At 41.7% G+C, this 26,569-nt stretch overlaps 1 protein-coding gene and 1 long non-coding RNA gene across 6 annotated transcripts in view; both read right to left on the bottom strand.

Annotated features, from left to right (window-relative positions):
* The window catches only part of KLHL29 (kelch like family member 29), a 403,476-nt gene that overhangs the window by 42,296 nt on the left and 334,611 nt on the right, over positions 1–26,569 (bottom strand). For all 5 annotated transcript variants that reach the window (XM_048938075.1, XM_048938076.1, XM_048938077.1 and 2 more), the window contains 2 exons: positions 13,368–13,567; positions 6,950–7,209 (listed from right to left, as the gene is read on the bottom strand). In XM_048938075.1, the coding sequence (XP_048794032.1) occupies positions 6,950–7,209; positions 13,368–13,567 (460 nt within the window). The remainder of the gene's footprint in view (positions 1–6,949; positions 7,210–13,367; positions 13,568–26,569) is intronic.
* Positions 22,067–25,755, bottom strand: LOC125690114 (uncharacterized). The gene is made up of 2 exons (XR_007375504.1): positions 25,265–25,755; positions 22,067–23,949 (listed from the first exon to the last, which is right to left on the bottom strand). It is a non-coding gene; the product is annotated as an uncharacterized LOC125690114 (long non-coding RNA).

The following is a 26,569-nucleotide window of genomic DNA, read 5'->3' on the forward strand; positions in this document are numbered from 1 at the left end:
AGCTGACAGCCTCATAATACACTGAGAGAACCACGCAGCCAACAACCTGGTTTGCAGTGCTGGGCTCACATGGTGACTCGGCAGGGGAATGCCACCTGCATAAATCTGATGCCTAGCAAGAAGAAAAGAGTAGCCCTTCTGTCTTCCTGAAATAAGGTTTCAATGTGACACCTTTGTGGCAGCACAGCTGACTTAATGCTGTAATGTCATCAGTGCTGCATAAAGGGAACTGCTGTCCTCTTTTCCAAAGTGTTTGCAAAGCAGCATACAGGCAGGCATTTCTAGCAGCAATACAATGAGTTTTTTTTTTCTAACACACAGACTTTAAAATCACAGAATTATAGAATGGCTTGGGTTGCAAGGGACCTCAAGGACTATCAAGTCCCAATTCCCATGCCACAGGCAGGGTTGCCATCACGTACATTAAATTGCCCAGGGCCTCGTCCAACCTGGCCTTAAACACCTCCAGGGATGGAGCAATCTGTTCCAGCACCTCACTGCATCAATGATAGAATAGAATATCCCAAGTTGGAAGGGACCCACAAGGATAATCAAGACAAACTCCTAGTTCTGCAAAGGACAGCCCAGAAATCAGATCATATATATATAAAGATAAATCATTAATCTATTACAGCTGGAATTTACCTGATAGTAAGGCTTAAAAAGCCCTCCATATTATCATCTCATTGACTGAACTCTGCCCAACAAACATTCTAAATTCCCCCAGAGGTCACTGCAATGGTAACTGGCATTTCCTACTCAAACACCAGCAGATGTATAGATGCAACCACAAAGGCATGCTGCCAACAATTCAGAGGCTGAAGCTTATAAGAAACTTCCCAAAATCCAATGAACTCCTGACACATACAGCTCTTCAACACACTGATGCAAACACTCACCTACAGTAATTCTCTGAAATACTTCTTGGCTATGGCACAAAACAATTTTCTTTCTGGAGGCTCTTAAGCAGAGCAAGGGAACACAGCTGAGCACCTGTGAGAAGCTTCTTGCAAATGGATGTCTTTGCAAGGTCACTGCTTTAGCGAGAGTTGAAAACTAGTTTGTAAACACACTGAAGATAAGTTGGGAAAGCCACAGAAATTAAGAGACTGAGAGGTCTGGGGCCAGGGAGCTCCTCAAACAAACTGGGCATGGTGGCAATGGGTTGACTGGAAGATCTTAGTGATCTTTTCCAACCTTAATGATTCTATGAATTTAAAATTGTTAGAAATAATTTAGTAGGCTTTCACTGACGGGTATCTCTCTAAAAAAAATTAATAGATTAATGCAGGAGGAACTTAATGAACTGCAAACTTCACCCACATATTCTTTGTGGATCTCTTCTGCTTTTTTATCCTGCTTCTTCCTCCCATGGATTGCTAAGTGCATGTTCCTACGCTGATTCTGCTCCTGCTGCTCCCTTTTCTTCTCCTTCTCTAAGCCTGTACAGGCTCTGAGTGTGTCTGACTGCCACCAGGAAAAGCTTCATTTAAATCTGAGCTCTTTGAGCAGCCTGTCCCTGTGAAATCACAGTGGTTACCGCTCATCCCTTGCGTTTTTCACTTTCAGAGAAATTGGAGCTTCTTGCACTTTCATTATGGCATCTTTTTGAATTCGTCTGCTCTTCCCACAAATGGATTTCAAAGCATTAGGGTAGTCTGGGCTTCTCAAAGGAGTCTAATTGAACTGTAATAGAGTGTTAGTGCCTAATTCACTTAGGCTCCCTTGGAAGCCGTGCCATTCATACTTATTCTAGCACTGCTCTCCTGAAGCTTAATGCTCTTAAGTACATTGATTGATCAATTAATTTCCTATTATGATCAACTTAAGCGATCTGTACATGCTGGCATTGTGTATCAGTGTTTGAATAGATCATTACCTCCTTGTCACCACAAAATCATGCTCATTCCCTCTCTGATTCCTCCTAGTCTTGGAGTGTGTTGGTCTTTTGCATAATGTTGGAGACTCTGTAAAATCTGCATGATGAATTATGCTGCCATCTTAACTGCAGACCAGAGACCTTCGATTTGCTCTCTCACAGTTACCCACCTGCTTCTCCTCCACAGTTTCTTGTTTCCTGTCAATTCTTTTTAATTGTTAAAATACAGCTCATTGGCATTCTTAACATTTTTGACAAATTCTCTTCTTCACTTTTCTTTATCCTCATTTCCACATAGAGTGCCTTCATGTGAGCATTGTGTTTGCTCAGACTGATTTGCATGGTCTCAACTTCATCCCCATGGTCCTACAGCTGTCACACCCTCATTGTACCCTCCCAGCCAACTCCTCTCCTTTGGACTTCAAACACTTACAGACATTTATCTCTCTCTAGCTGTCATTAGGCCAAGTCATGCATATTCACATCTTTTAATCTTTCTTTCTCACATCAATTCCTTCACTCTTTTAATCATTTGTGCTGCTCTTCTCTAAATTACCTCCAATTTGTCTACGCATCTCTGGTTCCCAGGCACCATGAAGATGCTGTTTAGACAAATCCGCCTCTGAGGACACAAGTTCATAGAAGGCTTTTTAATGCCTTTATGGCACAGACATTTCATTTTGCTGTTGGACATTGTGATTTTAAAAAGGGTTTAAAAGCAGGCACACAATTACATCCATGAAGAGTGCATCAAAAGGTGACTGCCAATGAGCGGAGCCTCTGCTCCGTCACTCACGGCTGCAGTAACTGCCACTCTTCCAGCCATAAACTACTCAGCTTGTTGAAATATTTGTCCTCTCCTCACATCTTGTCCTTCCTCAGGGGGAGAGGGAAGCTTCACGCAACTAGGCACTTTGTTTTCATAGGCTTTCTGTTATTAATAGGTATGTTGCTGTGTTTTTTATGTTGGAGAAAACGGACACAACTTTGGACTTGGAGCAGAAGGTGGGAAAGTTTCCCGTGAGCTTTGGTCTGTCTGTGCTGTGGGCAAACAGCAAATTGCAGCATATCCAGCACCATTACATCTTCCCATTCCACACTGATGCTGGGCACAACTGCAGCATTTCACACCTCTGCTGCTCATTAGCATTGGTGGACAATTACAGCTTGTTATCATAGGATCATAAAGGTTGGAAAAGATCTCTAAGATCATCCAGTCCAGCCATCAGCTCATCACCCATGCTCTTTCATAGAGTCATAAAGCTTGGAAAAGACCAGCATAATTATCTATTCCATCCCCAACCCACCCCAGATGCCCACTAACCATCTCCAGGTGCCACATCTCAACAGTTCTGGAACACCTCCAGAGATAGTGCCTCCCACACCTCCCTGGGCAGCAACCACTGCCTGATCATGGATCCTCCCAGCAGCACGTGCAGAAGACATTGCTTCCTTCCAGCTTATAGGACAATAAACAGGGGAATAAAGATGAAACAACCAGTCCAAGTCCACACAGACAGTGGGGGGATGCATTCAGGTTCAGGCTGTGCCCAAGGGCCCAGGGTGCCCAGCAGGAGTCTTTGCTGGTGTTTGGATGGCTCAGATCATATTGGTTTTTGGACAGTAAAGCCTCCATTACACTATACGTTTTTTTTGCATGAGTTTGCCACGGTTGCAATAAGCTTATCAAGGGGATAACCGCTAGGATGAACCCTACAATCTTGTCTACCAGTCAGTTAGAGGAGTAAATAGAAAAATAGTAAATTCAGCTTTTCCAGATGTGTCAGCTGGCTGCAGACTTTCCACACAGTGACAGGCAATCAGGAGGAATTCCTGCAACCAGTGCTCTGCTTCTGCTGGCACAGGAAATTACCCAAGTATTCAGGACTTCACATCACAGGCTGCTTCTTTTGGTGAGACTGATTAGACACGACTGCACTCCAAGCATCCCTAAAATAGCTCCATAAACGTTACCAGATGAGCCACCGTGCTGCTTTGATGCACTGGATACAGCTATTTACCAAATCTTAGCTTAACACTTATGTCATTATCTGCACTGATTCTCTGTTTCATGTAGCTGGATCAGCAACCTTTAAAGCACTGTTATTTTTTCTTTGTAACAAGTTTAAGGTGCTGTTTCTTTGCAATCCCACAGATGCTTTTCCTAACACTGTAAGACCTCATATGAGAACAATTTGCAAAATTAAAAGTCAGAATATAGCTTTTCAACTCATTTTGCAGATGAACTCTGATTCCTTCCCTACCACTGCCCTCCAACCTGATGGTGAAAGACTAACAAAAGCGAAAAGAATCTGATACCCAAAGAAGAGCTTTTAGGAAGGTACAGAATCAGAAGGATATGTAACTCAATGCCCTTCCATGAGAATGGGTGAGAAAATCTCCAGAGAGGTCCTTTCAAGAGGAACAGGACAGGCAGTGACACATATGTTGCTCTAACAGCGTAGCTCAAGGTGCTCTGGTGTGGGGAATGGCCATGTTAGCTTCACATAACGGGTTGAGATGTACCCTTAGGTGAAGGTTCACACTATGGTAGCCCATTTTCAATGTTTCACCACTCTTTTGGAGAAGACATTTTTCCTTATACCCAACCTGACACAACTTAAAACCTCTTGTCCTGCTGTTATCTGGGAGAAGAGGTCAAGCCACATTGTGCCACAAATTCCTTTCAGACAGTTGTAGATCAGGTCACTCGTGAACCCTCCCTCTTATCCTCTTCTCCAAAGGATAATTCCTCTTCTCTTCTGCTGGTGCCAGAAACCTGCCTTTGGGTGAATTGCTGTGCCCTAAAGAAGCTCTGAAAGAGGCACTTACATCACCTGACTCAGAGCCATTAAGAATAAAAACCTTCTAATGTGACAGCAGAGATTGGCCTGTCAGGTAAGGGCAGATGAGAAGTGTGAAGAAGGTGAAGGTCCTGGAAATCCAGGCCCCAGGAAACTTAATGACCAATGTCTTACCCAGGTGGGCTTTGGGCTGTTTCTGGCTAAAACTCTCCTACCCATAGGTCCCACCAGTCGGCTGCAGAAGCACAAACCCTATTGCTGCTTTGATGTCCCCACCTGCTATTTTCTGACCCTGAAGAGAGAAAGAAATAATTGAGCAAATCCATCTCACCAAACTGTGAATAAAGTCAATACATCCATGCACAGCTCTTGCAAGGAAGTCGAGCCTGCATCTGTTGTTTCCATGGTTGCTCAGACTGTAAAACTAATGGGAGCTGGGCACTTCCGGACATGGCGGCCCTTGCTGCACATCAAGTACAAATTTTCACTCATCATCTTTAGCTGAATTTATCTGATTATTTAGATCCTTCTTCTTTCCAACCCACCCTCAGAGCTATTTGTTTCTGAGTACTGAAAATGCAGTAGTCATTTTTGTAAAGATGGTATTTTTCATGGTAAGTATGAGCTCCCACTTTTAGAAAATAAGTACCTGTTTAACTAAGAGCTTTATCATAGATCACGCAGTGCACAGAGTTAAAAAAAAAAATAGAATCAACCAGGAACAACAGCCATCTGAAGAAACGAGCTTAGTGGTAGGATTGGACATGAAAATAGCTATCTGCATGGTATCTTTAGCATTAATTTATTCAAGACCCTCGTCTCTGGATAAATACAAATTAAAAATTAAAAGCCCTTGTAAAGTAATGCATGAAACCAAAGCACCGCAGAGAAATTTGGAGAAGCAAATAAAACTGCCAGCATAAGCTGCAAAGGCTTTGCAGGAGGTGAAAAGAAAAGAAGGAAACTTGGAATTTAAATACAAAAACAACACAGAAAACCAACCCAACCACAACATGAAAGCAAGAGAGGAGGAGATGGCGGTGGTGGAGAAACCACCACTTAAAAAATAAATTCGTAACATCACCGCAGCAGGGCGCAGGAGGAAATATTTTAACCATCAGTTTGGAAAACACAACCCAGACCACCTGATGAGTGACACCTTCTGTTTGCACCAGGCAAACTGTCTCCTGCTGCAGGGTTCTCGTGCTCCAGCCCCTGGGAATAATCCTTAAGTCTGCATTAGTTTCGGAGCTCAGAGCTGCATGGAGCTGACTGCTGTCATCAAATGTTAAGCAAGCTGTGAAATACTCCATAAAACCATGTTTTTCAATGCCAGCAAGAGCCAGAAAGTGGTTCATTTCAGTAAATAAATGATATTGTGTAGATGTTACAGGTAATAACAATATCAGGTAATACTAAAAGGCATCTCTGGCATGTGCATGAGGTGGCTGCAGACTGGCAGTTCCCCAGCACAAAATCTCGCTGAGCTATGTTACCTGCTCACACAGGACATGAAAGGTGGAGAAAAGCCCTTGCCAAGGTCAGTCAGCATCTCTGTCCTCAAGAAAGAGAGATCTGGGGTTCAGGCCACAACCCACCAAGACTGACTCTCAAGACCTTCAAGTTGGAGGCTTTTAATTATCACTACGGTAATCCTCTGGTCCCAAGGATAACCACAACCATCAAACAGTCACTGATTTTAGCATTAATCTGGAGACAGTGCTGGGTGAAGTAACATGCTTGGTTTCTTGAGTAGAGGGCAGACGGCACAGCAGAGATGGTTGAGCAAGGGCTAACTAATAAATATATAACACTCAGGGGGTTATCTATGTAGCCGACAGAAATTCAGAATCACTTGTTGTGTGCTGAAGCTACACGCATTCAAGATGTGCCATCAAAAGAAATACTGATTTTCTGATAGATTTTTATTTCCCACTGTTGCTAAAACGCATCCTCTTCATAAAGTAACATCTTCCACAACTCTAATCCTTCCTGATTTATCTACGACCAAGCTTGCAGCCAGCAGCTTGAAGCCCTAGCTTTGTACAATGCATGTCACAAATGAGATTTTGACTCTAAATGATCAGATATGGGGATCAGATTGTGAAATTACTTAGATTTTGTGCATAGCCTGCATTCCCTTTCTCTTTCTTTATCTGAATTGCCCATCCTATCTCCCTCTCATCCTCACATTCACGGTGATAGTTTCTATTTTAGAAGCATTTACGGGAATGGAGCGGAGTGAGGCTGCTGAGATTATTTTTACCTGAGCTCTGATTGCAGCGTCCTTCTTAATCCACTTTATCACTGTTTCATACACCAGCTCCTCTGCTTTGGTGTTCAGGCTGTCATTGGACATATAGGAAATGAAGTCGTCTTTTGAGATATTAAGGATCTCCTCTTGGTTTGCCACCTCTGGGAAAATCTGCAGGGCGTATGCTTTGGCCATGTTGTATAGTTCAGTGCACTGCATGGCTTCAGCCATGGCTAATATTCCTAAGCAGTTGCTAGCAGTCAGCTGTTTCTCTAAAAGGAACAAATAAAAGGCAAGTGAGAATTATTAAAAGCAAGATTCACATTTTTTCACTGAGCTCATGAAAAAATAAATGCCACGGACAGAACTCCAACGCTAATTAATTTCAGGGAGTTAATTAGAAGCAGCACCCTGTATTACTTCAGGACTGGGGCTTAATGTAGAAAATCAAAGTCTGTCTAACAACTGAACTGGCGACTGGGAGAGAAACATGCTTTCTGTGTCTGCTTTTTGTGCAAACCTTCATACACACTGGGAAAACCCACTGACATAATACTGTCTCGGGCTTCCCAAAGGACAGGAATCCAGCCAAGAGAGTCCTGCTATTCGTACCGCTTACAATGTTGCTTTAAGAAACAGCAAAGATGTAAACGGCAGTGCAGACACTTAAGAATAAATGCAAACAGCACTGAGGACATTTCTGAGGATGCTGCAGTCGCTTTATGATAATTTTTGCCCTGTTCAGCTACTAAGCTACTTCAAATAAAAAAAAAATATATCAAAAAATCCCCCCTCCCCTCCTTTTTTTCAAAGGAACTTTGTTGCTGCTGAATGTGATGACATCCCTTATGCAAAACACAGATTACACCAACGCCTTCTGTTAAATGTTGTGTAGTGAGTTTCAAAGAAAATCGTGCACAGAGCAGACAGCATTATCTCCTACCCGGAAAACAGAACTAACAGCACAGTGTGTAGCTTTGTGTTAAAGTGTGCTACACCACACATTTGACTGTACTTTTTTTCCCTTTCAGGAAAAACCCACCAACTTCAGAAATTCATAAGAGGAACTCGATTTTTTTCTCAGATTCTGTTAACCAAGCCACTACTGGTACATTCTTTAAGATGTAAGACAGAAAAAAAAAAAAAAAAAAATAGAGGGGGAGACAGACTTCAATAGAATCATAGAATCATAGACTGGCTGGGGTTGAAAAGGAGCACAGTGCTCATCCAGTTCCAACCCCCTGCTGTGTGCAGGTCGCCAACCAGCAGCCCAGGCTGCCCAGAGCCACATCCAGCCTGGCCTTGAATGCCTGCAGGGATGGGGCATCCACAGCCTCCTTGGGCAACCTGTTCCAGTGCCTCATCACCCAATAGACCACATCAGGACTGGTGGCAGACTTCTGTGCTGCTAGAAAAAAAAGTGCATCCCATTTGGGCAGTGTCATAGCTCAGAGCGTTATTTCAAAGCACTGGAGAGGAATGTCAGGTAGCCTCAAACCTCTTCAAGCACAACTCCCATCGCACTGCCTCCACTGAAAATGCTCAGTGATTTGTCCCTACACTCAGATTCTGCCTTCACCAGATGTAAAACCTGCATGCTATCTGTGCATGGCTTTTATTAAAATGGGATTACAACCCTTTTTTTTTTTAGCTTAAAGACACCCCCTTCTGTGTGTGGGCTGTTGGTTTTTTCTTCAATAAAATAAATTTTTTTTTTTAAATTATTTTCTTCTGCATCTCTAACTATCTTGAAAGAAGGCTATCTCATTTTGCATCATTTGATTGTGCTGACTGCAAGAAGCCCATTTCCTCAAGCACACCAGAACAGTGGCACTGCTTTCTGTCGGAAGATTTTGTCACTCAAAGCCTGCCCAGAGACAGGCTGCAAACTGACAGCTGAAGCACAAAGCTCCCAAAATTTCTGCTTTTCCAATTAAAAGAACCAAAAATCTCTTCAAAGGCTTTTGGTTCTGTCCGTTGGCAGCAGCTTCATGTATACATATGGCTATGGGTAAAATAATCACCTAACAGAGCCTCTCATCATTGCTTGGCAAACCTCCAAGTCAAAGACGAATCTGACACTGCCCCACCTCATCCTCATAAGGTTTATAATCAAGGAAATAATCAGGTTTGACTCATCGTGCGTTTACTAGCATACAGTGGAAAAGACCTGCAAGAATGAATCTTTCCCTTGAAGGGCCTAGCTCAGCCTCTGTCAGGACAGATTCCCATATCTTCCCCAGCTGAGCCTGAGGTATGGGACAGAAAAAGCAGAGCTCACAGCTGATTTCTTCTCATCTGGGTAAGTTTCTCTAATTCCTGTATTGTTGTGCTGATGCAGCCCTGGTACATGGGGTGTCCAAGCAGCTCCACGTTATTGTTGCAGAGATTCACACCTTCTTCCCTGAAACTGCTTGATGGCAGATCCCAAGAGGCAATTTATCTGATAGTATTTTGGATCTCCACTTCAGGATGAGCAGAATCATGCCCTACTAGTGCCTGCTACCCTTATCTGACTCTAAAGGAAGATTAAATGACTGCTTACCTACAAACTTCCATTACATAATACAGCCAATCCCAAGCAATCCCAGAGATGCATTCAATCAAAAGACAGCTATGGACCAGTTCTGCCCCATCTGCTGCTGAGCCATTTTCCTTTGCATGCTGACATGGTTACAGCGATCGCTGTTTTTGTCACAGTGACACTTGACTTGGAACAACACGTTTTTGTGGAATTTCACCTTGAGTTCGTTCAGAACACGACTACTGACACAGCATTCAAGGATGGTTTGTAACAGAAATGGCTTTATGGGCTTTAAGGATATCTGATGTAATCTAGAAGGTTCTCACCAGTTGGAGTCAGTGTTGGATATCATATTTGTCTCCATGTAATACTGCAGGTCAGCAACCAGTATTCCTCACTTGTGTTACGTGCAATTTTGGAATCATGTACTAAGTCAGCATGAGAAAAACAACCAGCAGACTGCTAAGATTGCACTTCTTGGATGGCAATGAAAGGAACAGCAGAGATAAAGTCCTCTAGAGTAGAGTCAGAAGAATTACTGAGTGAGACTGCAGTAATATCAGCATGGAAAATCAGTGGTTGGCACAAGATCCCTATGTGTGCATTTAGTATTTCACTTAGAGATGGTTTCTAGATGATGACTTCGATATCTTCAAATAGCACAAAACCTGCACTTCTCAGCATACACTGTGGTCACTCTGATAGGGATCTTATTTCTTTCTCAGTTGCCTATGTCACAAACACAAGCAAGACAGGGAAGATTTACGGATGCATTCACTGTCCCGAAGACTTCAGTTCTACAGTGAGAATGTTCCTTTTATCTCCTATCTCTAGAAAAGCTTGATGCTTTAGTTTCTCCATCACTGGCCAACGTGGTTCTTCATCTGGCTGAAAATTTTCCACCATGAATGAACAAAAATTACCTACAACACTTTCTTGAATTCATAAGAATTATAAAAGCCTATTCTACCATTGGGTGCTTGAGTACATTTACAGAGGTCACTGGTCCTTCATTAGGCTTTTCTCATTGCTCCCACTCATTCACTTTCTAAACTTTGTGCTTTTCTTCCAGGGCACTGAAGTCAGAGCTCCTGCTCTTTTCTCCATGAATCTAACAGGTTTCACCAATTTCTTTAGACTTGAAGGAAGTGAATTTGTAAAATTTCAGCAACAGGTAGAAATGCAAGCTCACAGTCTGTTCACTCCTGCAATGGGAGTCTCTGCATCGCAGCCCAAACTTGGTACTGATGGACCTTCTGAAATTCCCACTGGATCCTCCTGATTCGAGCCATGACTGTAATGGCAGCATCATTTCGTTGCAAAAGAAATATGAGAAGAAGAAAAGAAAAATCTCTCAAGTCTTAAGCCATATGGGTTGAGGAAATACCTACGATGTCCTGGCCAGTTTGCAAACATTTTGCCCAGCTATCATATGGCAACTGCATGAACTTGTCAGCATTGCTGCATCAGCTGAGAAACTGTTGTCACTTTGCATGGTCTAGACAAAAGCAGAGGAGACAGCATGTGTGAAGGAGAGAACATGGCTATAATTAGCCTAGTGAAGTTGGTTAATAAATCTCTGGTTGAAATGGAACAGTCTTCTGAGCACATTTGCAACAGGTTTCTACCAGAAAGTGAGAACAGATTCAAGGTGCCTCCGCCCAGAGCAACACTGCTGGAGATGCTCGAGCTGCCTAGACGTCATCCAAGAAGGATCCTCCTGGAGCCTCACCACTTAAAAAAGATGATACAAATTTCACCTGGGATGTTGTTATGCTGTGCACAACAGGCCAATTAATTTTTTCTTCTATTTAATTTCCACTTATCTTTCCACTTCTCTCACTGTTTAGACATGGTTATGTATGGGAGAGGATCACTTTGTAATGATGAATCTGCCAGAAACCCTAGAAAAAAACCCACCCTATTTTTACAATATTTCTGCTCTGCTGGGAGGAAGTAGAAGTGGCTGGGATGAAAAGCCATAGAGAAAGCAAAATGCTTTCTTTAATTTTTTTTTTTTACATGGCAAATGCTATACTATCTCTGCAGAGCAATTCAGCCACAGCTATAAATAAAAATAAGCAATTACACTCCATGAATTCTCCAAATGAGAATACAAAATTCCAGCGACTCCCCATATATCACTGAACTTATAACCAACTCTACTATTTCACACCATAACATGGTTCACTGAATTCAAATATTAAATATCGGAAAGGAGAAATCTCACATTGATTTAGTGAAATAAATGCATTTTGGTTTTGTGGTTGAAGCTTTAGAGACCGTGCAACTTAAACACATCTCTTCTTCCTAGAAAGGCCGTAAGGTCTAATAATGAAAAGTGGTGAAGAGGAGCTGGGGGAAAGCAATGCTACAGCCAGAGCCCTCACTCAAACTGCACAACCAACACAACGGAACTGCAAAGTACAGTTTTCATTTCGCCATTATCCACACATTTGGGAACGGATGTATAAATGTAACATAAAAAAAAGTGGGAAGAAGAAGGGAATACAATAGCACAGATTTTTTACTGAACGCCTGCAGTGGTGCCAGCCTGGTCACACCACTAATCTTGTCAGCAGGCCAGATTAGCAGTAAGAATTAACACCATAGACAACGGGACTCGTCTGAGGACTGTTTTTAAAAAATGACTGACATTTTCTTAACTTTCATCTTTCACATGCTGCAATTTGAAGTGTGTATTTTTAGCGAAAATTGACTAGGAAGAACCTATAGGGCATGTGGGCTGAAGACAAATTTGGAGTTCAAATAGAATGACATCTCCCATAGCAAGCCAAGGGTTGAGGGAGTGCAGAAATCAGACGTCAAAAAACATATATATTGGAACGTGGACATGGGAAGTAAGCAATGTAAGATCAAGATCACATTTTTTCTTGTGTTAAAAAGTTTGTGTTAATCAATAATTTATAAATGATTACTGTCCTGTTAAGTGAAATTATAGCCCTGTTATTAAGGGAGTGGCATGTGATACAGGAATTTGGACCAATGTGATTTTCAGTTGAGTTCCACCTCTGGTTCCTGTTCTGCCATGACAGAAATGGGGTTGGCTGGTTCCTGTATGGACCAGTAAAGCTCACTAAACTGATCTGGTAACACTGGACGGTTTTGAAACGGTCTGTACTGGAAGATACATGGAAATGCAAGAGCAGGATGACATGGTGCTGTGGATTAGAATAGGCTTCACATGGGACCGTTGGGAATGGACAGGGGGACTGGCATGAGATTACTCTGTACACTTTCACTGGGACAAACACTCCCCATGCACATAGGGCACACTAGTTACCAGAGTAACTTATTTGTAAGGATATGCACGCATCAGACCTTCTCTCTATACAAAAAAGCAAATCCTGCAAACATTCAACCTGCAGCAGTTCAATCAGACCTTGTTTATGAGAACACCGGAAAGATTTTCTCACAGGTGCAGGGAAACTGCAGATCCTGACTCCTCCCTGGGAATTCCCCTCCAACTTCAACATTGTTTGGCAGGTGCAATACCCAACATTTGCTGTCACAGTTATAAACAACTTGTGTATTATAGTCAGGTCTCCATATAGATATCAATATCTGTGAAACAAGATGTCACCGTGGCACCGATCATAAAACAAGATTCAATAGAAGAGTCTATCCAAGTTGTGAAAGCTATTGTCACTCATACAACAGGCTAGACTTCATTGGATTATCTTCTATAAGCCACTTTGTTGGCATTCAATCCCCAACCTAAATAAATCATGGCTGGTTTTGTTTGGTTTGGTTTTTTACTTTTTTTTTGTTTTGTTTTTAAATTACATTTAACTCTCCTAATTATTATGAGTTAAAAGGAAGTCTTACAAACCTTAAAGTGAGGTGAATCTTAAAACCTAAAAAACTAGATGAAATGATTCTTACCTAGAAATGAAACGCAGACTTTACAGAAAGTGTGAAACTGGAACTTGCTGGCAGCTTCCAGGAGAGTTTTTGCATTGGCTGAATCTATGATCAAAGAACCTGTATAAACAAACTCCAGGAGTAATTCCAGGACATCCGCAGTGAGGTTGGACATGGCCAATTCCAGCTTCTCCCCACTTCTGCTACTGTCTCTTGGTGACCTGGTAACAGCAGACAATGAAATTACGAACATTACGCCATCCCCATTTTGTTGGCATTTAGATTAGTGAGGGCTAGAAAATTGCTCTGCACCTCATTATATTTCTCCTTTTTTTGGTTTTTTTTTTTTTTTGTTTGGTTTTTTTTTGTTTGTTTTTTTGTTTCTTTTTTTTTTTTGTTTATGGAACCACGGAATATGAATTTTAAAATAACTGAACTTAAAACTTTAACTGGATCTGAAAGAGAAGAGTCTTAAAGCAAGTCTTACAAAAAATCTGTTTATTGCTACTCTGCATTTTCATGCAAAAACAGTTGCAAAAGAAAAGGAAAGGAAAGGAAAGAAAGAAAAACGAATGAGCCAACATTAATGAAAATGAGGAACAGGATTAGCTTTCAAAGGGAAACAATACATTTTAACATCTCGGTTAACATCTCATCTTCTGTGCATAATATAACTGTTAAGGAAAAAAGCCTCTCCAATTTCAAGAGAAAAGGTCATCTAGTTTTTCAGGAATCCAGTACTGAAATAATTTTAAATGTCATGTCCATTTAAAGATACATTTAAAGACCTTTTCATCAGAAATAACAATAATAAATATTAATTTCCACTTAGCTTGAACTTCTGCGTACGTTATATTGAAGTGCATATATGATAGATACGATAGGCATTAACAGATAGTCATATAAATCTACATGCTTATTCTAAAAATCTATTGTTCCCTTTAGGCACTAAAAAAAGGAAGCCCTTCATGGCAATTGCTTTGAAAACTGAATACAAGACAAGATAGACAGACAAAATGGTTAGAGCAAAGTGGGGGAAGGGGGGAAAACAACAACCAGCTCTGCCACAGGAAGCCAGCAGCCATCCTCTAGGAGTTTCATGACTGTGGCCTATGGTTTTTCCTGCATGAAGTGCTGAACAATTTGGGAAATCAAAGTATCTCCTGCATTTGAAGTGTGGATTAGTGCTTGTGAAATTATTGGACAAAAAGAAAATTATACTGAATTAAAGTAAGGGCCCAGTTCTTAATGCATGGTGGCTGATGTGTCTGCAACACTAAAGACAGGTTACACCTGAAAGACAAAAGTGATAATAAATTTTGTCACATCAAGGAGGGGAGGGGAAATCTGTTGGAGTAAGAAAATAAATTCTTTTAATGGTTAGGACCATCCAGCACCTTCTCAAAGAAACATGAACTTCTCCTAGTCACTGGACAGTCAACGTCTGCTCGCTCCAATTCTGCTGGAGTACTTGCAAAAGCCATTGCACAAACAACACAAAACCAGCATACAATTCTGCACGACTTACACGGACTGGCCAAAGCATCACTATTCACAGGCAATGCCAGCTTGAAGCATGAGCAAGTGCACTACCAACCTCCTGGATTCACAAAGCTGCCTAGAAAGGTGACGGTCAGACCTCAGCTACTGTACAGACCAAAAGTAAGTAGCATACTAGCTTCAGTTTTATTCCCTCATACAAAAATTATGAATTTGCCACCCCCAACTCCCCGCTCCATCCAATATACAGTTTTGGAAAATGCTTAAAACGTTCAGTGGATGCATTGTGACTGATCTTCCATGACTAGTACTGTTCGAGTCAAGCACACTGCTGTGGTTCATGCAATTCTTTACAGGATCAGAGCTTTAAAGATTTATTTTTTTTCTACTGACAGAACGTATACGGTGTCCATTATCACAATGGGACAGCAGCTAGCAGTACTTAATTCTGTATGCATCTCTAAGGTAATGAACAGCAGTTACTCCCACACACAAATGAAGAGACAAAGAAAAGAAAATTACTTGCCTATGACCACAGAGAAAGTTAGAGGCAAAGCAAAGAAGTAAATGCCATTTTTTAAATTCTAAATCATGAGTTGGTTAGATCCTACTCCACACAAGATGGTTAAGAATGCCCTAAGAACCGACCATGTTACCTGCGGCATCCTTACAGGCAGAAATGTGAGTGCTACCCTGAGTCCTTATGCTTTATCACACCACAGTATTCTTTCTGAACTGTTGCATATGAATTCAATTTTGCACTCATGGCAGAAAACCTCAGGTGTGAAAACAGAAGAGTCACCGTTTCCTGGATCCTCAAGAGGATGTCACAAAATATTATTTTTTCCTTCGCACGCTCAGACAGCAATAACATTTGCTGTATCTGATTTATCTCCAGTTGTGCACACATCCGCCGCTGCACCCTGGGCTATCAGGATGCCTCCTGGTACCAATGTAATTCTTGCTGAATTGCTTCCAGAAGTGCTTTGTACCTGACAGTGAGTTCACATTCAGGTGGGCTCGTTAATAAGGACATGGCTTAAAATTTAAGTGAGACTTGGAGGGATCCAGCAAGCGACAGAATCGGGCACTTGGCACTGCGGGAAGCCCCTCTGTAAGCAATTATTTATTTAATGCCACTAATTGCACCGTGCTGGCAATGGCTGTGTGAAGGACTATGTTTGACCCTGTGACAGCTGCCCAGGGAGCTGTGAGTTCTCTCCCAGAGCAGAGTTGAGGAGGAAAAGACGATGTGACACCCATGCTAGCATAGGCACGTACCGATGTGAGCAACAACTGCAAGCTGCTATTTTTCAGAATAATTAAGTAATAATCTCTTTTACTTTGTAATATACCAAGCAATAAACTGCTGCTGCTGCAATTGATTAAACGCCAAAGAAAAGCTAAGGTGTTTAATCAATCACGAGAGCCACTTACGGCAAATATAATACAAAGCTACAGAGATTATTGATATTGCACAATGAGTCAGAAACGGGGAAGAAAATTATCCCTATTCCTTCCTCAATGATGGCTGGCATGTGCTGTCCAAGCAGAGAGCACACCAGTGCATGGTCCTGCTGGACCAAATGTGAATCTGCTGGGAGCTGGTTGGGCACAGCGGCACAGGATGGAGAATGGGGTGGGAGTAGATTGAAGCAAGTTTTGATGGATCCAAAAGGGGAGAGTTTTTGAAAGAACAGAAGAAAATAGCGTGTGGAAACAGGCTGATGTGACTGATGTGGGAAATAGGTTCCAGAAATTTATCTTCTTAAACAATTTCAGTGAAGCAGGTTGTGGAATCCCTTCCCAAGCCTGCCTAGAGCTTGTGAAGCTTTCTGTATTCCTGGTTTTCATTTGTATTAGAACATCATAAAATCATTAATGTTTGGAAAGACCATTGAGATCATCTAGTCCAACCATCAACCCATCCATATCAGTATGCTTTCAACAGTTACACTTTATATATCTGAGATTTATCCTTAGTTACCGTGGAGGAACTGCAGTGAATGACTAAAGCTGCATTACAAGAACAGAATTTAGCCTTGTAATAACAAACACAGTTGACTGAGGAAAACATGTATGAAAGCAGTGATCCAAATATCTGATCTTGTCTCACATCAGGAGTTTTGTCAGTAGTATCAGTAGCAGCAAACAATTAGAAATGTCCCTCTTAGAAATGCCAGCCCTGAGAACATCATTGACTTCCTGCCCTACCTAAGAGTTGTGAAAAGCTATAGCCTTACTTGGTTCCTGCCCCCCAGGCAAAAACAGCATGCATTTTGGGGGTGAATAGCCCATCTGCTCAGTGCTTCCATCTCACTTGAAGTCAGGCAATGTACACTTATCGTCCACGGACATCACAGAACGTGGCACAAGCTGCTATTTGCCCTGCGAACTCTGAAGTTTAAATAGAATGATGTCATTTTATTGGCCTTGTAATCATTGCTCATATTATAAAGGTCACACATTTCATGCTGTGGCAGGAAATCAATAACTCTCCCAACAGCCTCTGGGGGAAAAAGTTGTGCTTCTGAAGAATAATATATAATAAACAATTTTAGTCCTATCTTTATCACTGCTGTAATCTTTGAGAACGGCGACAGTAAAAATCTGGCAAAGGCTGATATATAAACTCATTAAAATTAGGAAGTGATTTAGAACAGGACTTTTAAAAGATTAATCTTGGGCTAAACAGCAAAGAGGTTTGTTTAGGTCTACATTTAAACAAGCCACAAGAGCTCCTTAACAGCTTAATTTTATGGTAGCTGTTGGGGAATTCTTTCAGATTTACAAATCATGTATTTCCCCAGCAAGGTGACAGACTTGAGCAATGTGCAAGCAGAACTGAACTAACAGATAAGCAGGAAGCACATATATACTCTCAGTGGATAAGAGGGGGGTTACAGAAAAATATTTTGTATTGTCTGGAATAATTAGGCCTGACAAAATAAAGCCAAGGCTTTGAACACACTCTGGCTATCTATCCTTCAATTTAATTGCTTAAACTAAAGATGAAAGAGTCATCTTTATGCTTTTTAAAGCAGAAGGTGGCTCAAATTCTTTCAAAGAACAGAATAAAACCGATGTCCCTTTCTGTTAACTAACGTATACAAAAGAGCTACAGTGTCTAAATACTGATAGCAACATCAACAAAAAACAACCCTAAAACCTCACCTGCAAGACTACAGTGTATCTGACCAAAAGTATGAGTAGAGAACTTTACATTTTTGATATTTGTTTGTCCTTCAAAATCATTTCCATACATGTAATACAGAAAGACAAGAATCAGTGCTGGTGTTCTCAAGCTAAATAGGGATGCAAGTGAGTTTTTTTGCAGGTTGAGTTATAAATACATGTGTACGTATGCCTTCTCACTGCAGTATTTGTATCAACACATTCACTTTGTGTAGCTTCTGCGTGATTTGGTTCAAAACATTTAATAGTGAGATGCTTTGAGTTGCAAAGCTGAATTTAGAGCCTGGCTAAAGCAGCTGTGCAAGTGAAACATTGTGACAAATGGATGCGTTTGTCAACTTACGGTCAATGCTATCACCTCCGATTCGAGCTTCCCTCATGGGTTGGACATGCTGCCTTCAGCCAGATCCCAACATGACTGACTAACCATTTGGCTGCAGCCTCACTCCACTTTAGATGAAAAGCAAAGAGCTACCTTTCCCTGGTGCAGATGCCAGCCAACTCTCTGTTTACAAGCTACAGTCACAACGTCAAAACAAATTCTGGATGTTCAAAATGGAGCCATCTGCACAGGATAAACATGAAAAATGTGAAACGTTTTATGTAAATGTACGTTACTGACTAGGAACAGTTGGTTCAACTTCCTCCCAGACTGCCTCACTGGGAACAGGAGGCCTGACACAGTTTGTGACACCTATTTACATCGGAAGCCATATGACTCGCTGTGCTGTGGGCTCAAAGGTATGATGCACATGGTGCTGACATAAATGATTATCTTGTAAAATAAAGGCACTCTCAGAATTACCACTGCTGAAACTAAGAGCAGGTGGCACATGGGACTTGGTGAGTGCCTTTTGCTTTCTCCCTATCCACGGCCCATCAGCTTGCAGGAGCCTGCCACCATTACCTGCTGCTTCCTGCAGGAAATCATAGAATCATAGAATGGTTTGGGTTGGAAGGGACCTTTAAGATTATCTAATTCCAACCCCCTGCGGAAGGCAGGGCCACCTCCCTCTAGCCCAGGTTGCTCATAGCCCCATCCAGCCTGGCCACCAGTGCTTCCAGGGAGGGGGCACCCACAGCCTCGCTGGGCAACCTGTTCCCAAATCAGACTAGTTCTGGAGTTCCAATTGAAAAAACAATGGCATCTCTGACTATAATTATCATCACAGAATGGCTTAGATTGGAAGGGACCTTAAAGATCATCTAGTTCCAATCTCCAATTCTATTGCTTAGGATCTCATACAGCCCAGGAATCACAATAACCTCCACAAAAAGCACAAGGTTTAGCTCATAGCGCTCTACAGGATGGCCAGCATGCAGGCAGGAGCTCCAGCTCCATCCCAGTATATGCTTCTAAAGCACATATTTGGGGCTGATCTCTCCCTCCGTGGAGGGAGCAGTGTCCTGGCCTGGCAGCTGCCTGTGCGCTCCCAGAATCTGCCCCATCAGCATGACACCCTGATCTTGTTAGCTTCTTTTCATAACTGGCAACATCAATGCTTACCCTACATTAATTCTTTCTCCATTCCACTGGAGCAAAATATTTGTTACCAAGATAGGGGGGAAAAAAATCAAATTAAATTGTTTTGTTCCCTCTTCAGTGTTTTGGTCTACAGAAAACAGGAAATCCAAGATTTTTATGTAAGATGAAACATTTAAATGAAGGGAAGCTTCACCTTTTTATCTCGGTCAAATTATTTTGATTACTGAAAAAGGACTCCAGACTGGGACAGGCAGCTTCTCATGAGGCTTAAGAGTCTGTTAGCTATGTGCTCATTAAAAACTCCTGTTCAAGTCTATACAATTTAAACTGAGTATCTTGTTTACTGTGGAACACAAGCCTTATAGCATTGAAATTCCAGGCAAAGAGAGTGCTGTGTTGCTGCATCTTAACTGTCCACTACTTGACTTTTCATCGTCAGAGTTATTAAATGGTTCAAAACTCACATATCTATTTATCTTGGGAGATAAAACAAGAAATTTAGTTATATTCTACCCAACCTTCAACTACGAACAGAACAGACAAGCCACTCTACATGGAAAGTAGTATTTCATACTAAGGAGCTTGATTTATCCTAATTACGGGCTCAGGAAATATAAAAGCAGCATTGCACAAACAGACCCACATGCGTTCCCACAACACACACCCCAAGATGCATGTGCACACGGTGCACAGAGGTTATTTACTGTGCTGTTCAAGTTTATGCAGCTGCAAGGTAATCCATCACGTAAATGATGACAGGAAGGGACATTTATAGAGCAACATCATTGCAATATGTATGTCATAAGGCACTGAATGTTCTATTAAACAGGATTTTTAAAAAATAAATTACACCCCAGCATTGCTTCTCCCTTGGAATTATTTTATCAGCTCAGAATGTATTAACTTGCAAATCTCTGCCTTCGTTATACTACCTTGTACAGAAATACTATCTTTGAGCCTCAGCCTCTATCCATCTGTCTCATGAGAGAAGAAAACATATACTGTAATGGCGCTATTGTACGATTATGATAAAGAACTAGTAAAATCACAAGATTAAATAAATTACACTGTTTAAACACAGGCTTGCCAATTTGTCACGAAAATTTACCTGACCGACAAATCAATTTGCTCACTTTTTACTGTGATGTTGATACAAATAATGCTCCTCGTTCCAGGCAAACAAAATTTGGCAAGACTGGTTTAACTTATTAGGGTCAAATGCTGTCTGCTTGCACCTGCTCTATCAGAGGGAAATGAGGAAAATCAATGGCTGTGAGCTGGGGCACACAGCAGCCTTCCGCTAATTCACCATCCCACAAATGATCATTACAAACCAAGTCAAGCAATGGGATTATCAGCAAATGCTTTTGTTCACAAACAACGCGGCCAGAATAAAACAAAACTAACAAAAGAGCCACGTCTCATCTAGACCCTTAATGCTATTCAAAGAGGGAACGCAGCCTAATTGCCGGGTAAAGCCTGATTCTAAAGTAGAGGGATCAGTGGCAGGCTACAGTGTTGGGATCACAGTCTGAGGCAGAAATCTGCCTCCCTGCTGAGATTTAAGAAAGAAGATGACAAGTTTCAAGACGCTGGCTTAAGCAAGTGAATGAACAAGCAAACAGCAAGTGCCCTTGGAAGAACAGCATTCCATGACCTAGACTTCTGCTAGGGACTGAGAATGCACCGACTCTTGTAAGATGGAGAAGGGAAAAGCCAGGCCAATTCATTGCCAGCGCGGGCCTAACCTGCTTGAAAGTACTTCTGGCTGCCTAATTCAGCAAACGTGTGCCAAAGTGGTCCGAGCTACTGTTTCTGAAAGGTAAATAAAAGATGCAAACAGGTTTTTGTAGTTTACATGGGAAGATTTAAAACAAAATGACAGAATGAACATCTATTCTCATCTAGCTTAAAGCTCACCCCCTCAACCAACCCAAATCTGATTTGTTTTAATGATATTTATTACATCATCGAAAAACAGCTTAGCAGAGAGCTGGCATTATGCAGCTAATAAATCTGTTTCTTAGGAATGTGGTGAAATTTATACAAGTAATTATCTAGGTAAGTCTATCCAAGGCTTTCTCATCATTGCAATGTCTAGAGGGAGAACAATAATAAAATAATGATAACCACAGTATTATTATTTATTACTACTACAACAATTATGGTAGTGCCCAAAGATCCCAATCACCATTTCAGTAATTAGAACTCATTTTGTCATGCACCAGTTCTTTGTCACTCAGCTACAGGCTGTTCCTGTGGTGTACATGTAGAAGCAGTCTGTGCTTGAGGTATCAATAAAAGGTAATTGCATCACATCACATCACCTACAGCCATGGGATATGTGGAAAGGGAATGTTGCTCTTCCACTGCCAGTGCTGGCTGAAGAGATGGGGATTGTACTCTTTAGCTGGGTAACCAGTGACAGGATGAGAGGTAATGGCTTTAAGTTACACCAGGGGAGGTTCAGGTTGGATATTTGGAAACATTTCTGCTTGGAAAGAGTGATGATGCAGTGGCACAGCTGCCCAAGGAGGTGGTGGGGTCCCTGTCCCTGGAGGTGTCCAAGGAACGTGGAAGATGTGGCACCGAGGGACATGGTCAGTGGGCGTGGGGGGATGGGTTGACAGTTGGACTCAATGAGTTCAGAAGTCTTTTCCAACCTTAATGATTCTATGATTCAGACCCTGCCCATGTCCCTGCTGAGCTCTCAGCGCATCAAAGCCCAGTGCTGCACAAGCAAAAAGACAGGATCGGAATCTGACATGCTCATAACCTGGTCATATTCGTTCACATTCATTAATCCAATCCAGCAGTGGCTAATCCTTGATGATGTAAATAAAAGGAAATGAACTGCTGACCCCTGGCCCTCTGACGCTGGAGTCAGAGATTCGATTGCTCTTGTTTTCAGGTAAGGTATGCTTTTTGAAGGTACCCAAAATGACAGCTTTCAAGATCACAGTTCTACTTCCTGCACTATGGAAGTTCTTCTCCTTGTCTTTGATCTATTTAGCTTAAACTGGACCTTGTTAGATAACTGTCCACTTTCACTTCTAAATTTCAACACAGTCAAGCCTAACAGGGCTGCGAGATGTAAGTAAATACAAGTGGTTCACATGCACCAGCATCTTACGAGCGGTTGCATGACAACTGCATGGCTGTAGATGGGTCTAGCCCAAGTAAGAGAGCTGATTAGTCTGTCATTCCTTGAATAACATTCATAGGATTTGTCGTTGTGTCTGGAAATTACGTGAGTGAGGAGCCCACCCTACAGTAAACAGAGATGCTGTCAGTGTGGGGGAGGAGCGAGAGGTTAAGTGATTCTGCACAGTGCTTGGTGAGCTGCAGCCATTATGAGGCAGAAGCTTCATTTCTCTATGGTACTTCCAGGCTTGAAAAGGAGCCCTCTTGTCCTCCTCACTTGGGATTCGCTTCTGAGCAAGGCACATGGATCTGTCCCACCTGGCAGAGCCAGCATCCAGCCCAGACCCTTCACCCTCCACACCCAGGGCTGGAAACAGTTGGGCTGTAATTCCTTAGCACTGCTGAATATCTCTAAGCTGCAGCTCATTTACGTAGAAGCCCATACATTTTTGCTTGATGAAAACATGTTTTCCAAGGCCCAACAGCTGCAAAATTTGAAACCCAGCAGGCAGCTGTGACATGCGGGTGTAAGCGTGGCTCATGGAAAGGGGGGCACAGAATACAGAAGGCTCTCTCTCTCCCCTGCCAGGATTGCACAGTAATTATCAGTTCCTTGTTTAAGAGAAAATGTCGTCCATAGCATAATTCAAGCCAGCACCCAGGCAGTAAAAGGATGAAGAATATTTTATACTCCCATGCAACCTCCCATTCCTGTAGACTCCTTTAAATGATTTAGCAGAAACCACTGGTGCTCCGTCTACATACGCTATACCTCTCCCGGCATCTGACATAAGCATCATATTTTTAACTCCCTATTTCTCCATTTCCTAAGAAATGTTATAATTTGTTTCCACATTCATTCTGCTCTACGGTGGAGCTGAAGCGTGCAGATGTAGAAATGCTGCCTTCTCTTCTCCTGGAGCTAAAAGCAGGGTTCTTAATAAGCAGGAAAACATGAAGAGGTCACCAAGAGTAGATTTTTCTTTCATCTGCTATTTCTCATTTTGGGCTTTTTACAACGTAAACACAAACCAGACAGTCTGTTTTCCAGACACCTAAATGCTTTTGCAGTTTTGTCAGACTGCTTCAGATGGATAGCGGCAGGTTTCTCTGTCTTGCATCCAAATGCTGCCTCTCCTCACAATGGTGTAAAACGCAGAATGACATCTCTGTCTTCAGTGTAGGTGTGAAGTAAAAGGAATTTGGTCCTTTCACCTTAAATGCTTTATGCCTCCCGCCTTCCTGCTCTGCCTCCAAGTCCTGGGAGTACACACAGCCCTATTTTAGAAAAAAGAAATACTTGCAAAAAGAAGCAAGGTATTGTGGAAAAGCAATTTGGCCACGAACTCACTGGCTCTGCTCCTTAGGAAAAGGATGAACACAGCTTTGCCAGATCACACTGCATCAAAAATGTTTGCTTTATGACTGAAGCTCTTTGTGTATGTGACTTACTGCTCTGCACTAGTGGAATTAGGCAGTCAGTATGACTGCGAGATTAGAAAGCATCGTTAAAAGGATATCTTGAAAAGATAAAGCTTATGAGGCAGGAGCTGCGCATCTTTAGTAACTGACCACAGAGAAATAAAACTGAAGTCTGCTTACAAAAGCCAGCCTTTTGGCCAAGAAAAGGCTTTCAATGTCAAGTACTTCCTATTATTAATGTAATATTTGGTAGAGGTTCCAGCATTTTGGCTTGGATTAAGGGGAAGAAAACAGCAAATTGAAATGTTCCGGTCTAGCTCTCTTTGGAAATACTAGACATTCCATTTATCCAGCAGCCGTCCTTGTCTGTCCCAAACAAAGATGGAAAAAAATGACACATCCTCATAGGATTTTCCATTCCTTCCCTCCTCACAGAACCATGCATCTCCCATTCATTTCTTCTATTACAGGTAGAAAGACACAGAACTTATTCCTCTCCTCTCCCAAACCAAGGAGCTGTAACTACAGCAGTGGCTTAAATAAGAAAATCTGAAAGAGGGGCATACAGATACAGGCCCTTACTCTCTGATTTTTCTCTCTCTATATAAGCATATGTATATAGCATCCAGACAAACACTATTTCTGGAAGGAATAGCTCATGTGCTTTAGTCAACTGCGATTTAGGTGTCTAGAGTTGGCTGACTGGACTTTCTCTCTGGGCAATAAAAAATGAGCATTTCCAGAAGGTTATCTATTCTATGCTGTATCATAAGGTAGGATAAATTGCCTTCTGGACATTCCTGTCTTCCCTCATAACTGCAGAAGAAGGTCAGACAACCAGATCAAGCTGAACCCTTTAAGTGAGCAACGTAACACCCACCGTAAATTTGTGGTCTAATTAAATTACCTTGGCTCTTTCTCTATTAACAGTAAAGAAGGGTGGTCTCCTCCTTCATATCCTACCTTAGGTATCTATTTTACAGAAAGCTGACTCGTTTCTTGGAGAGTCCTGTCTCCCTTTCTGAAGGGAGCAGCAAGAAGAGAGATGGTGAGTACAGACCAATCCTACCTTAGGTACCAACTTCAGGCTTAAACATTGGTAGATTAACAGCAAGAAACAACTACTTCTAATTGCTCCTGACAAAACTCCTATCTGCCCACATATAGGTACCTGAACCATCAGATAAAGCTCCTTCTTAAAGCCTCCAGGATGCTTTTCTTGATTGTTTGTACTAGGAATTAGACCTTTGTTTTGGGAAGACTGAGTTCTTAAATACCCCAAACACAGGTGTTTGTTAATTAGAGGGCAAACAGACAAATTGGAAGCAACTGTGGTTGATGGTGCACTCAAAACACATAACATGGTATTTAGAGTCCAGATCTCCATTCCAGCTGCTATTTATCACCCATTTCCCCTAAAATCCCCTATTGCACTAGTATTGTCAGCGTCTTAAGAATCTGATTAACCACCTGATTATCTTACATACAGATGAAACACATCAACTTCTCTTTGTGCTCTATGGCTGAAGGAGAAAGCAGTAAGGCCACAAGTACTTAACCTCGTACCTATTATAAAATAGGCACAAACATTCACAAATATTCAGAAAAAGATTAAACTTAAAAAATGATTGTATGAAGAGAACTAACACTCCTCAAACTGTATAAAACTGTTCTTGACACTTGAAATTACTGCAATATATCCTGCTATAGAGCAGCCTTGAGCATGCACCCATCTTCACGTGCCCCCATGTTTCACCTCTGCTCTTTCCCTGCAGTGAAGTGCAGCAGACATCAGGAACATTTCACACCTGCTGTTCCTAATACCTAGGTTTTTTTAAAGATGACTTTGTACTGAAAAAGACTAAGAGTGTTTTATACGATCTGCTGTTGCTGGAAGGAAGAATATTGGGTCCTGGTTTAGGGTTGAGTGCTGTGCAACTCTTAGAGAGGACTGGTTAACCCATTTCCAACATTACAGTGCTCAGCACAGTGCTGAACTTAGACTGAGGACTGGCTCAAAAGGGCCACACCTGTCTGTTCCAAGATAAATCCTGTGGGAGAACAACTTTTCTGTATTAGGACCAGAATATGAGAAAGTAAGAGATCTCAAGGTGCATTCTCATTGTCAAATTTATTTCATAAATAATCAATAATTCTAGAGTTGTTTTGGTCAATCAAATCTAGTTCCCCACAAGGCACGCTGAAAACAATGCATTTTTTTCCCTACTAATACCACAACTCATCCTTGTCAAATAGTCTTGCTGTTGGGCATGTACCTCTCATTCTATTCTGCTTTTTGTCTATGTTTTGTTTTTTTTAAGGAGGGGATAATTGATCTTATTTGGTTTTGAACATTTCATTTTTATTCTTTTGAGACACCAATTGCTATTCTACTGTCAGATACCAAGTACAACACACAGCTGAATCGATGGCAGAACATGAGGTTAACAGTAACTAGCCCATGGCAAAGAACAGC

Source organism: Lagopus muta, chromosome 2 (assembly GCF_023343835.1).
Source record: "Lagopus muta isolate bLagMut1 chromosome 2, bLagMut1 primary, whole genome shotgun sequence".
Classification (NCBI taxonomy): Eukaryota; Metazoa; Chordata; class Aves; order Galliformes; family Phasianidae; genus Lagopus; species Lagopus muta.